This window comes from Macrobrachium nipponense, chromosome 46 (assembly GCF_015104395.2).
Source record: "Macrobrachium nipponense isolate FS-2020 chromosome 46, ASM1510439v2, whole genome shotgun sequence".
NCBI classification, from domain to species: domain Eukaryota; kingdom Metazoa; phylum Arthropoda; class Malacostraca; order Decapoda; family Palaemonidae; genus Macrobrachium; species Macrobrachium nipponense.
Genome location: NC_061106.1, coordinates 1,567,394 through 1,580,927, shown reverse-complemented (window position 1 = coordinate 1,580,927; position 13,534 = coordinate 1,567,394). Strand labels below are relative to the sequence as shown.

The window sequence follows — 13,534 nt, the reverse complement described above, 5'->3', positions numbered from 1 at the left end:
CCTCGAGGCCAGGAGGGTGGGGAGGGGCATTGTCCAACACCAGCAGACATTTCAGGGGGAGGCGCTTCTCTTCCAAAAATTTCTTCACTGTCAGGCCAAAACACAGATTTACCCACTCAGTGAACAAAAGCCTCGTTACCCAGGCTTTTGCATTAGCCCTCCACATCACTGGAAGCTTCTCCTTCAGCACTTTGTGGGCCTTGAAGGCTCGAGGAGTCTCGGAATGATAGACCAGTAGGGGCTTCACCTTGCAATCCCCACTGGCGTTGGAACAAAGTGCGAGCGTAAGCCTGTCTTTCATAGGCTTATGCCCGGGTAGCTTCTTCTCTTCCTGCGTGATGTACGTCCGACGAGGCATTTTTTTTTCCAAAAAAGGCCAGTCTCGTCACAGTTCAAAACCTGCTGAGAACTGTAGCCTTCCTTGGTCATCATCTCGTCGAAAGTTTTCTTAAATGCTTCGGCCGCTTTTATGTCCGATCTGGCAGCCTCCCCATGATGCACCACCGAATGGATACCAGTCCGTTTACGGAATTTCTCGAACCAGCCATGCGAAGCCTTGAACTCTGGGGTTGGCGTTGAAGTCCCTTCCCCTCCGTCGTCTTCCGCTGCACAATCAAATCGCCAAAAATAGCACTGGCCTTGTGGGCGATTGCCGTCACCGTTACCGTATCGCCAGCGATTTGTTTGTCTTTTATCCAGACGAGGAGCAGACGTTCCATCTCGTCGTGCACGTGGGTCCTCTTGCTGGACAAAATAGTGATGCCCTTCGACGGTGTAGCTGCTTTGATGGCATCCTTCTGTTTAAGGATAGTGCCTATTGTCGACGGATTACAGCCGTATTCCTTAGCGATCACACTCAATCGCATACCAGCTTCGTACTTCTTGATGATCTCCATCTTTGTCTCCAAAGAGAGCATGCGCTTCTTTCCGTGAATTTCAACTTTCTTGGGACCCATGACTATGTTATCTTGTACGTAATTTACGTATAAGTTACACAATAAAGTTTTCGCACAACACGATAATACGTACTGCAATAAAATCACTAACGAATTTACGTTACTAAACGAAATCGTTGGACCGAACGAATGCCGCGTGCATACAATAAAGATGCTTGTACGAAGTGGCCGAGGTAGGCACGCCACCACGTACGTATAAGATGCATGATGGGAGGAATGCTGTCCAATAGGAGAGAAGGATCTCATGGCGGTGACTAGCATCAGGAACCAATGGTAGAGCTGGAGGATGGTGGTGAGTCTACTAGTACTAAAATGGCGACGCGCTGCGCGAGTTTCAAAATTGTTATTGGTGGTTTGGGCGAATCTCGGACTTTCAGAAACCTTTCGTATCTTGAAAACTTTTCGTATGTAGAGCCGTTAAATTTTTCGCATTGGCTCTTGTATCTCGAGTTTTTCATAAGTTGAGCCTTTCGTATCTCGAGGTACCACTGTTATATATATATATATATATATATATATATATATATACATACATACATACAGTGGGCCCCCTGTATTTGCGTTCTCCGGATTCGCGTACTCACACATTCGCCGATTTCTTTTGGGAATGTTTCCCCGCATTATTCACGGAAAATTCGTGCATTCGCGGTATTTTTCTATGAGAAATAGTATCCATAAATTCCTGGTTTTTTTATCAATTTCATCATAAAATGAACTATTTGTGATAAAACTATTAAAAAAAACAATTTTTGTAATAAAACTATTTAAAAAAACCAAGTATGAAAATTTTTAGTGGTTTTTCTTGAGTTTTAACTAGCAAAATGACTGTTTTTAGCGTTTTTATAAGGGTTCCAAATATTCGCGGGTTCTAACTATTTACGGGGACGGTCTGGTACGCATCCCCCGCGAATGCGGGGGAACCACTGTATATATAAGATGGACAGAATTTTTTTCATTGTCATCTCCCCCGTTTATCCAAGGATTTTTATACAACAGTGTTTCATGGATTATCTCACTAATGTCAATTGCCTGTGACACTGAATAATATATTAAGATTAACAGACTGAGAGATCTGCTATACATTCATTCTGAGAGTAAAATGACTTTTTTTGTATTGCAGGTATAATTGGTATAGAAAGAGCCGAACTCATCAGGGTATCTTCCATATGCCAGACACTCTTGCAAGTGCATCTATGTTTCTCAAAGGTTATCGAACTGGAAAATATGGTCCTGTAATTCTGGATGACCTGGAAAGGTCTTCTACTTCTTCGTAGCATTGAATTTAGTGCATACAGTAGTTTGCAGTAAACACTTCGGGTAAGTAATGATAAGTTTATAGAATACTGAAGGTGTCATATATTATATTCTAGTTTACCAATAGTTATCACTCATACCATTTGACTTGTTGATAGAGTTGATGGGTTTTTGTAAGGTGTGAAATATTAGCAATTAGGAATTGTATTGATTTTTAAGAATAGATGTATAATTTTTGAACCGGTAAAAGTTTATTAAAAAATAGGTGATGTGTACTATAAATATAGAGCAGTATATATCTTTGTTAGATCATGTATACATAATATTATGCAGTTTGTGTGTATGTTTGTATAGTATATAATTAATATTTATATATATATATATATATATATATATATATATATATATATATATATATATATATATATATATATATATATATATATATAAAATGAAGACAGGAGCAGACACTCAAACAAGGCAAATTGGAGAAACAGAAAGGCATTCTTTTTTCTTTATCCATTTTATATCTCCTTATGCATATTCTAGGCTGAAAAAGTGATGAACTTAAACAGTAATTATGTATAAACGTAACAGGTTTACATACTGGTTAACACCATGTTAAAGGATAATTAAAAAGAAAAACCTTAAAGACGCTTCAAAGACGCTTGAAAAAACGAACAGAACAGCAGAAGAAGGCCAGGGCCAACGTGAAAAGCAAAAGACGCCTATCCACATAGGTAGTTTGAAGCAAACTGACACGGGGGAGAGAGCAGGGAGTATAAACAAAGAGGTTACAGCAAATACCTTAAGGGATGAACAGCTGGGCAGAAGTTGATTGGTGATTAAGGGTAGAGACAGTTAATTTAATCATAATAGATTCAGTTGTGGTTAATTCTTCTACATATTGGGTTCTCCCCACAGTACTAAAATCCTTAGCATTTATATTTATATGTCCTACAAATTTTGCTGTGATTTCTTACACTGGACTGTTCTGGATTAGATAATGACAACCTTTTCATGTTTAATTTTGACATAGAATCGCTGTTCACAAATGTTCCTGTAGCTGAGACTGTAGATATTTAAAAAAAGTTATTTCCTACTGGTAATTCCTACTTTATTCAATTTAGTGTCAAACTAACCATGAACAGGTTGTCAGTTATCTAATCCGGAACAGTCCAGTGTAAGAAATCACAGCAAAATATGAAAGACATATACTGTAGATGCTAAGGATTTTAGTACCATGAGGGACAACCCGATATGTAGAAGATTTAACGACAATTGAATCTATTGATTAAATTAGCTGTCCCTACCCTTAATCACTAATCAAACTTCTGCCCAGCTGTTCATCACTTAACGTACTTGCTGTAACCTCTTAGTTTATGCTCGCCGCTCTCTCCCCTACCTCCCGTTGGTTTTCTGTCAGTTTGCTTAACACTTCCCGTGTGGATAGGCGTCTTGTGCTTTTCATGTTGGCCCCGCATTTCTTCTGCTGTTCTGTTCTTTTTTTTTAAATGGGCAGTAGTCCTTTGGGACCAACCTTTGCCAACATCTTTATGAACTTCCTATTGGTGAGTGTCCTTCTGATTTCTGTCCTCTTTTATAAACGTTACGTTGACAATACATTTGCCCTTTTTAGATGTGACTACCATGCTGATGCATTTTTGGAACGTAAAATTTACTGTTGAGATTGAAATATAATTCTCTTCCCTTCCTTGATATAAAGGTAACTAAGGATGAAATTGGCTTCCATACAGGAATTTATAGGAAGAACACTTTTATTGGGCTTGACATGAATTTTGATAGTTCATGTAGTTACAATTTTAAAACTAATTCCTCGTCCACTTTCCTTCATAGAATCATTATCCCTGATTAGTTTAAGAATAATTAGTCTATAGTGCCCCCATATAATGTATGTCTGTAAGATTTCCCTTTTTACATGACAGTAGATTTCAGAAAAATTGTTTCATCCTATTCAACGGACAGTTACCCACTCTTAAGTTAATCCCAATAAACCCAAGAACCATTGGATCTCTTTTTCCATGTCAAAGACAGGATTAGTCTTGTTCATTCCCGGTGTCATTTATAAATGTAATGGTCCTAGATGTGATCTTGGCACTTACTACATCAGTTTTACCAGGAGGCTGCTGAAAGTCCAAACCTCCTCTCATCAAGGAATTGGTTTTAGAACAGGTTTTCAATTATTTAATCCCGAACAGTCCAATGTAAGATATCACAGCAGAATTTGTAAGACACATGATGCTAACTAAGTATTTTAGTACTGTGGGGAGAACCTGATATGTAGAAGAATAAACCACACTTGAATCTGTTGTTATTAAATTAACTTTCTCTACCCTTAATCACCAATCAACTTCTACCCAGCTGTTCATTGCTTAATGTACCTGCTGTAACCTCTTTGTTTATACTCCCCTCGCTTCCCCACCCCTCCCATTGGTTTTCTGTGTCAGTTTGCTTAATGCTACCGGTGTGGGTAGGAGTCTTTCACTCTTTGTATGCACCCTGGCCTTCTGCTGTTCTGTTCCTTTTTTAACCCCCACAGTTCGGGTATCATATATATACAATCACATATACCCCCAAGGTAGTGGACAGGTATCGTATATATACGATCAATATTTGGCGCCATACAGTTTGAATGAATTTTGCTGGAAAAATGTTCCTAGTTCCGTATATCACTACTGGCAACTCATCAGATTGTCTTATAAGTGTGAGGGAGCAGAGCTGCCTTCAGTCTTGCTCCAGGTAGGAAGGGGGAATGTTGTCAGAATTTCACATCCAAGGATGGCCTCGTAAATATTTTACAATAAGTATGCTAGGAAATTGTTCCTGGTTTTATTTCTTATATGTTATGATATTGCTTGAGCTGTAATTTGAACTTGACAAAATAAAATAAAAGAATATTAGAATTAGCTATTTTTTGCAATTGTCATAGAGAAAAGAGGCCTGGTGGAAATATTCACGTACAACTCCCTGTGGAAGCTACATAATTTTTTTAGAGTTGTTTTTCTTATGCCACGTGAATAAATACATATCTTCCTCTTTCCATTGATGAGTTTTATTGTTTTATACATTCAACTTACCTGTCAGATATATACATAGCTATAGACTCCGTCTTCCCGACAGAAATTCGAAATTCGCGGCACGCGCTACAGGTGGGTCAGGTGATCTACCTGCCTGCCGCTGGGTGGCAGGAATAGGAACCATTACCTTCTAGATCCAGATTTTCTCTGTCGCTTGGAATGTAAACATACGTTTGCAGTTCCTCCTGACTTGATTTTCGTGTTTCATCGCCATCGATCTTCTGGGCTGTCTTTTACAGGGAAGTACTGGGTCTTTGGCTTGGCATACGCTTATATTAACATTTTAATGAATTTGGCTTCGAAAAATTTTCGAAGATTTTATATCATGTAACTACCGAAATTGTCGGTAGACACTCATAGTTTTCAAGAAAGGGAAATATTAATATTTAAACTGACTTCCTACTTTAGGGAATCAGTAAAGCATGTATCTAGATACGCTTCCTTTAGAAGTTTATTGTTTTGGGCTGCTCGTACTAACGAGCGGTTAGAATTATCATTACTAGTAGTGTTGCATCCTCATCACCTTCTTACTTTACAGAAACTTCAAATCGATAGTAAGATAGAAACATTTTCTTCGTGTTAGAAGCGATTTCCATGAATTACCAGTATCCTTCTAGGACTTTCCTAGGAAGGACTATGCTTAAAGGGATTGTTAAGACAACACCTACTTAGCTTCTAGATTTATTGAAGTCTTGTTTCGCTTAAATATGCTTTGATAAGAACTTCCTGAAATTCGATAATAATTTTATAAGATTCCTTTATGGAATGGAGTACCTGGCAACTCTGGAACAGTAAGGCCAGATGGCTAACGGAGACTGCTATCGCTTAGACCAACGCAGTACCTTCTAGTTCTCGGTCATGAGCGGTCGGTTACATCTCTCTCTCCTGCGGGATGGAATAACTAACCATATCTCTCCCTTACAATCGCGGTCTTGGCCTCGGATTGAGGGGATAGTGAAGCTATCATAAATAAAATATTGTCTGCCTTTTGCTAGGAAGCTTTCAATAAGAAAGATCTTATAACCTTTCAATGCTGTTTACCGTAGGTAACATTATTAAAGGATTCTAACGCAGCAGAACATTATATTATATAATGCTCTCATGCTTACGAAAGCATGGCTTATTAGAGTACATGCTTAGTGAGAAGATGGATGTAGTAGAGAATTCACTTTAAGACTATGGTATGGTCAAGTCTTTCGAGAAACGCACACAACCTTTTTTAGAATCGGATATTGCGCAGGAGAAGATGGATGAGTCGGATGGGAAACATTCTCTTTGTGGCAGAAATTGTTTCCCTGAATGGACTATACTACGTATATAAAAGTTTTTTCCTACTAAGAACGGAATTAACATGTGAAAGGATGTCGGGTGCCATAAAGGCACAGAGGTTCTGGCACATAACCTAAAAAGATTTAGTAGGAAGCGCCAGCCTGGCGCAAAGGCGATGCAAGATTTTGCATGTCCGTGAGAACCTGCTCGATTGACGATAATAAATGTTAACGTATGTCTAACATTTATTGGAAAGAGTTGTGAGAACCTACGGAAAGTCTTCTTCATAGATCTCTTAGCAAGGTAGAAGACGAACAGGCTTCCTATAGACTGCTTCCTTTTCTTCGAACCAAGAGAGGTAGCAATATAAGCCATCTTTATTTTATAGAAAGGGGAATAAACTTTAGTCTTTTTCCCCTAAATATAAATTCTTTACAGATAGTGCCACATGGAATGAGGAGGCTGTCCTCTTCCAATACCTCTGTGAAACACATAACGGTTTTTTCTTCCCTTCCAGAGGGAAGAATCACTTTTTTTTTTTTTATCTGCTATCAAAGAACGCAGTATAAGACTATACGCTTTCTCTACAAAGGGAATAGAGATAGCAGAGGATTTATATCTCCGGGATCTCATACGATACCTCAGTTCGACAAGAATAGGATATCATATACTTTGAGTGAGATAATTGTTTGTGTGGCCTCAGATTCCTTGTTCCGACAACATGGAACGGCTCCTCATAAAGACATCTTTGAGAAAATTTTTTATGAGGGATTCTGTGTTTTTCTTGGTCCTAAGCTACCAAGAAGACAATTAAATTTTTGATGCTTTGGAATCTCGCATCAGTTTCCATAGAGACTCGGCAATAGGTTCTAACCAGCATAGTATGTCTGGCAAAAGAACTAAAACCCTCTATTACTGACTCAACGTTTTTAGATGGAAGTTTCGTTGTCCAGAAAAAGGGGGGCTTACGTTTTCATCTACAGATGAAGAAATGGGTTTAACGTTTGCCTATAGAGTCCTTAGGTTGCGATGAGGGCTCGAAATACTTCTCAGAAAGTTTTCAGAGGGATACAATAAGAGCCAAGAAATCTAGGGTCCTCCCAATTTCAGCTCGGAGTCTCCTTCGACTTCCAGACTCCTCCCCTTCCTTTGAGCAAGGATAGGGAAGATTCTGCAACGAGAAACCTCATCACCAGGTAAGAAGAGATCTCTATAGCAACGGAAGTAATCACGAAGGTTCCTCCTAGGAGAAAGACTCTTCTCTCTCGTATGGTTAGATATACCATCGTCTATGGATGTAACTGATGTATATCACCTCCCCTGGCCAGAGGCCAAAAGCTAAAGGAGGGAAGAATTTCTTCCATTCTTCTCCATTCTCCTGATAAATTTGTGGTTGTTCAAGACATTCAGACAATGTAAAGCCAACCAGCCAACTAATGACGAAACAGGCGAAAATACGCCGGAGACAGACAATTGCAATGAACACTGTCATTGTCAGTTGCGGAGAAAGAGCGGGCTTCCAACCTGGCGCAGATGCGCCAGAGACGAACAAATCGGCCAAAGAAGAGGGTCCGATGTGGATATTGCCAGACAGCCTCGAGACTTTACCATGCTCGAAGCTCCAGCAAGTGGGGAGGAGCCAGCCAGGCATAAGGCGCCAAAAAGAGCCTGCTTTGAGTCAGGCGCGAGGCGCCAGCCAGGCTAAAGGCGCCAACCAGGCGCGAGGCGCCAGCCAGGCGCAAAACGCCAGCTAGGTAAGAGACGCCGGCCAAGCGCTAGGCTTCATCCAGAAGGGATACATTTCAAAGTAAGCACTGGTCTTCTTTGAAAAAAGTGTGAAGCCCTTCATAAGTAACTTGATGATTCCCTCAAACAGCTGAGAATTTAAAAAGTGCATGAAATGCAAATCTTTATGAATTCTTGTTCTTTCTTAACAATATGTCATGAGAACATATTAGCTGTCACTTACGGGAGATGCAACTCGGTGTTGACTTCCCATTAATCGAAGGAAGTCAAGTTTATCTAAGAGAGATCCTTCTCTCTGGATTATACATGTCTGTGGATATGTTGCTGGGGTAGGGAGCCGACACTGATCCTTAACTAGTGAGTTAACTTTTGTTTTTTAACATTGTTTTTTCTTTGGGTTGTTTGAAAGGAGTTTGGGGATAATTTTTTTCAAATTAAGCACGAACCCTCGTGTTAGGATCAGGTGATCAGGATCGGTGTTGTGCTCCTTAATTTTGCCACCAGGCACAGGTGTATTGTCATGTAAGTGGATAAGACCCCATTGACAAAAGACCTTTAGATTCTGTCGAGTAAGTGGATAAGACCCCATTGACAGATCTACAAGAACTCTTAGCCATAGGTCTCATATGTTGGTTACCGTTCTATTCAGTAACTAGCTGTCTCTTACCCTCCTCCAATGGTGTGAATCAGCTATGTATATATCTGACAGGTAAGTTGAATGTATAAAAATATTGTCATGATACAATAAAGTTTTATACATACTTACCTGGCAGATATATACAATTAATCGGCCACCCAACCTCCCCTCAGGAGACAAGTGGAAGAGAAAATCTGGATCTAGAAGGTAATGGTTCCTATTCCTGCCACCCAGCGGCAGGCAGGTAGATCACCTGACCCACCTGTAGCGCGTGCCGCGAATTTCGAATTTCTGTCAGGAAGACGGAGTCTATAGCTATGTATATATCTGCCAGGTAAGTATGTATAAAACTTTATTGTATCATGACAATATCTTTTTTTCTTTTAAATTGGCCATCCTTAAATTTAGCCCAGTCATGGATATATACTTTTATAATATGTAAATTAGCCTGTACTGTGAGGGTTAATTATTTTTTTAAATATTTAAAAAATATCTTTTCTGTTTTAAGGTTGACGTTTTATAAATTATCTTTTAACATGGTGTTAAAAAGTATATAATGGGCATACCTGTAACTGTTTATACACAATTACTGTTTGAGTTCATTGCATTTTCAGCCTGGAAAATGTGGCAAGAGATATGAAACATCAGCATATCATTAAATGGATAAAGAAAAAAAGAACACCTTTCTGTTGCTACAGAAGATAACTATGGTCGCCTCTTAATAACCGAAGCGGTAAGCATCGCTATTCAGAAACCGACCCTGAATATCCAACAAGAATCGGACCATATACTCTCCCTTCCAGCAGGAGAAGGAATGCGTGAGCCAACAGGGACCAGACAGCACGCCCCAAACCACTGTTGCTACAGTTTGTGTGTATGATATATATATATATTATATTATATATATATATATATATATATATATATATATATATATATATATATATATATATACAGGCAGTCCCGGGTTATGACGGGGGGTTCCGTTCTTGAAACGCGTCGTAACCCGAAAATTGTCGTAAGCCAGAACGACGTTTGGAAATGTCTTAAACTAATAAAAAGTTATAAAAACCTTACTTGTAATCCTTTGGTTACACTACATGTTGTTTCCTGTAGTTTTATGTACAACCTGGAGTTATTTTCATTAAAAAATGCTGGTTCTTGAAGGTAAAAACTATTGTAATCCTCTGGTGACACTACATTCTTGAAGTTTTATGTACAACCTGGAGTGATTTTGCCAAATCTTGAGGGCTACAAGAACACTTGATTACTATTTACGTATCATATAGACTAACTTACCAGTAAACTGTATCTTTAAATGGGGTTATATTATTAAGTATCAACAAAACATTTCCTGGCATGAGTCAGAGGCTGTTTAATGAAACGAACACTTCTCTGTCCTATCTGTTCAGAAAATAAACGTTACGTCAATCCCCGAGACCATTGTTGCCAAGACCTCTCTCTCTCTCTCTCTCTCTCTCTCTCTCTCTCTCTCTCTAACTCCCTCTCCTCTCTCTCTCGTCTCTCTCTCTCTCTTCCTCTCTCTCTCGTCTCTCTCCACCTCTCCTTCTCTCTCTCTCTCTCTCTGATCAAAGTACACTGGAACCTTGACATACGATTGCCCTAATATACGAATGTTTTGAGATACAACAGAAAATTTGCGAAAATATATGCTTTGATATACAACGAAATATTTGAGATAAGATTTTACGATGTGATAGTTGTATAGGCGACCGATAAATGGCGTGCAGTCTGTTTGTTTGTGCTGCATCGTTAACACGTCGTTGTTTAGTTTGTTGTATTTGTGCCTATTTTACGTGTTATTTTGTCTATTTTATTATTAACCATGGGTCCCAAAGCTAAAGACAAAGCAGGTGATAAGAAAAAACCCAAGAAAATTATTTCGATGGAAGCAAAACATAGCAAAGCATGAGCGTGGCGTTTGTATCGTCGATTTGGCAAACGAGTATGGTCGAAATCCTTCTACAATATCCACAATCATCAAGCAGAAGGAAGCTATAAAAACCTTCCAAAGGCATCACCATTATTTCTAAACTACGAACTGATTAAAAAATATAAATAAAAATTAGTTTAGCAATGTTATTTCATTTGTGTTTATTATGTAGTTATTAGTGTACATACGTAAATAAAAAGAGAGCAAATCGTTCCCTGCCACCCTTCCCTACCTCCTCCCCCTGCTGGCCTCACGTCATCTTTCGTTGTGATAAGTAAAATTCCTTTCTTTTTTTTATTGTGTGTGTTATTACTCGTTTATTTGTGTATAAATTGTGTATATTATATGTAATTTAGCTGTGTTTAGGTGTGGTTTCATAGCGCTAGAACGGATTAATACATATTACATTATTTTAAATGGGAAAAAATGCTTTGAGATACAACTGGTTTGATATACGACGATGGTAACGGAACAAATTAAATTCGTATGTCAAGGTTCCAGTGTACTGGATAATGTCTCTCTATGGATACTTCGATTTTGCCAAATGTTGAGGGCTACAAAAACAGTTGATTACTATTTACGTATCATATAGACTAATTAAAGTAAACGTATCTTTAAATAGGCTTATATGATTAGTATCAACAAAACATTTACTGGCATGAGTCAGAGGCCGTTTAACGAAACGAACACTTCTCTGTCCTTAACTCGGAGCGTCGGAAGACGCCTCTCTCTCTCTCTCTCTCTCTCTCTCTCTCTCTCTCTCTCTCTCTCTCTCTCTCTCTCGATTCATCTCCGTCTCTCTCCGTCTCTCTCTCTGATCAAATTACTGGATAATGTCTCTCTTTGGATACTTGGAATTTGCATTGTAATCTAACCAGAAACTTCGTTTTGTTATTATTACTGGAAACAAGCAATGATTTTTTCATTATTTGCGCTTTTGTACTGTTATATGTAAACTTTGCGCACCGCAAGCTAATATGTATTCATTCGCTCGGAAACCAGTTCCGCATATGAGGCGTCACTAAAAAACATAAAAAAATACGACATAAAAAGTGTCGAAAATCATCATAACCTCAAAATTTTTGTTGTAATCTAACCAGAAACTTATTTTTATTAATATACTGTGCTAAACTATAAAGGATTTTTATCATAGTATGCGTTTTTTAAAAGCGTCGTTAACTCGGAGCGTCAGAAGCGTCAGCGTCGTAACCTCGGAACAAGCGTCGTAACCCAGGACGGATTTTTCCATTGAATATTTAAGAAAAGTCGTAACCTCGGAACGTCGTAAGCCGGAACCGTCGTAACCCGGGGACCGCCTGTATATATATACATTAAGATTAATATATATAGTATATATAATTATATATATTAATATATTAATTATATATTATATTATATTATAATATATATATTATATATAATAATTATATATCATGTATATGCTAATACAGTGGTCCCCCCGTCCCCCCGATTCGTGTGGGGGATGCTGTTACCAGACCCCCCCGTGAAATAGTTAGAACCTGCGAATGTTTGGAACCCTTATAAAAACGCTAAAAACAGCCTATTTTGTTAGTTAAAACTCAAGAAAAACTACTAAAAATTTTCATACTTGGTTTTTTTAATAGTTTTATCACAAAAAGTGCATTTATGATGAAATTGATAAAAAAAAAAAAAAACAGGAATTTGTGGATATTTCTCATAGAAAAATACCGTGAATGCGTGAATTTTCCGCAAATAATGCGGGGAAACGTTCCCGAGAGAAATCCACGAATTTGTGAGTTTGCGAATCCGGAGAATGCGAATATGGGGGCCCCACTGTATGTATATACATATATATATGTATATATATATATTATATATATATATATATATATATATATATATATATCATATATAAATATATATATATAATATAATATATAATATATATATATATAATATATATCTCATATATATATACACACACACACACATACACAAACTGTAGCAACAGTGGTTTGGGGCGTGCTGTCTGGTCCCTGTTGGCTCACGCATTCCTCCTCCAGCTGGAAGGGAGAGTATATGGTCCGATTCTTGTTGGATATTCAGGGTCGGTTTCTGAATAGCGATGCTTACCGCTTCGGTTATTAGAAGGCAACCATAGTTATCTTCTCTGTGTGTGTTCTGGGTGCCTTCTATCAGCTCTTGTAGAGATAGCTTCTTATCGTGAACATCCATATAGTGTTGATGAATGGACTCTTGATTTCTATGAGCCAGCAGACGTCTCCAAAAGGTCGTTCAAGTAGTGTGCCCAATGTACTAGGTTTGGCTGTGAGATTTCCACATCTCTTCTAGACAATGAATTTGTAAACTACGTTTCTGCATATCTCCTTTGGTTACCCTGGAGCGGTGCTGTTCTTCATTATTAGAGCTGCTACAAGGTTAGGCCTACTATAAATTCTGAGGCTTCTTTTGTGGTAAGGGGCTTTTGGGGTTACGCCTCTGTTTACTATCCCACGTAGTGTGCATTAGTGTGCATCAATCCTCCTTGTATGCGAACCCGTAATGTAGACGATGCTAAATAATCAGACTCTCCTCCTTTCTCATCGTCATGTTGGGTTAGTAAAATTTGTCAATTTTT

The 13,534-nt window shown here is 38.4% G+C and overlaps 1 protein-coding gene across 7 annotated transcripts in view; it reads left to right on the top strand.

The window, feature by feature from the left end:
• The window catches only part of LOC135214723 (mitochondrial ribosome-associated GTPase 1-like), a 234,003-nt gene that overhangs the window by 176,008 nt on the left and 44,461 nt on the right, over positions 1–13,534 (top strand). For 4 of the 7 annotated variants that reach the window (XR_010314451.1, XM_064249058.1, XM_064249053.1 and 1 more), the window contains one exon: positions 2,077–2,273. Coding sequence is in view for 6 of the 7 variants with exons in the window: in XM_064249058.1 (XP_064105128.1) it covers positions 2,077–2,230 (154 nt within the window). In the remaining variant the exon portion in view is untranslated. The other 3 variants (XM_064249055.1, XM_064249057.1, XM_064249054.1) reach the window with 3 other exon arrangements.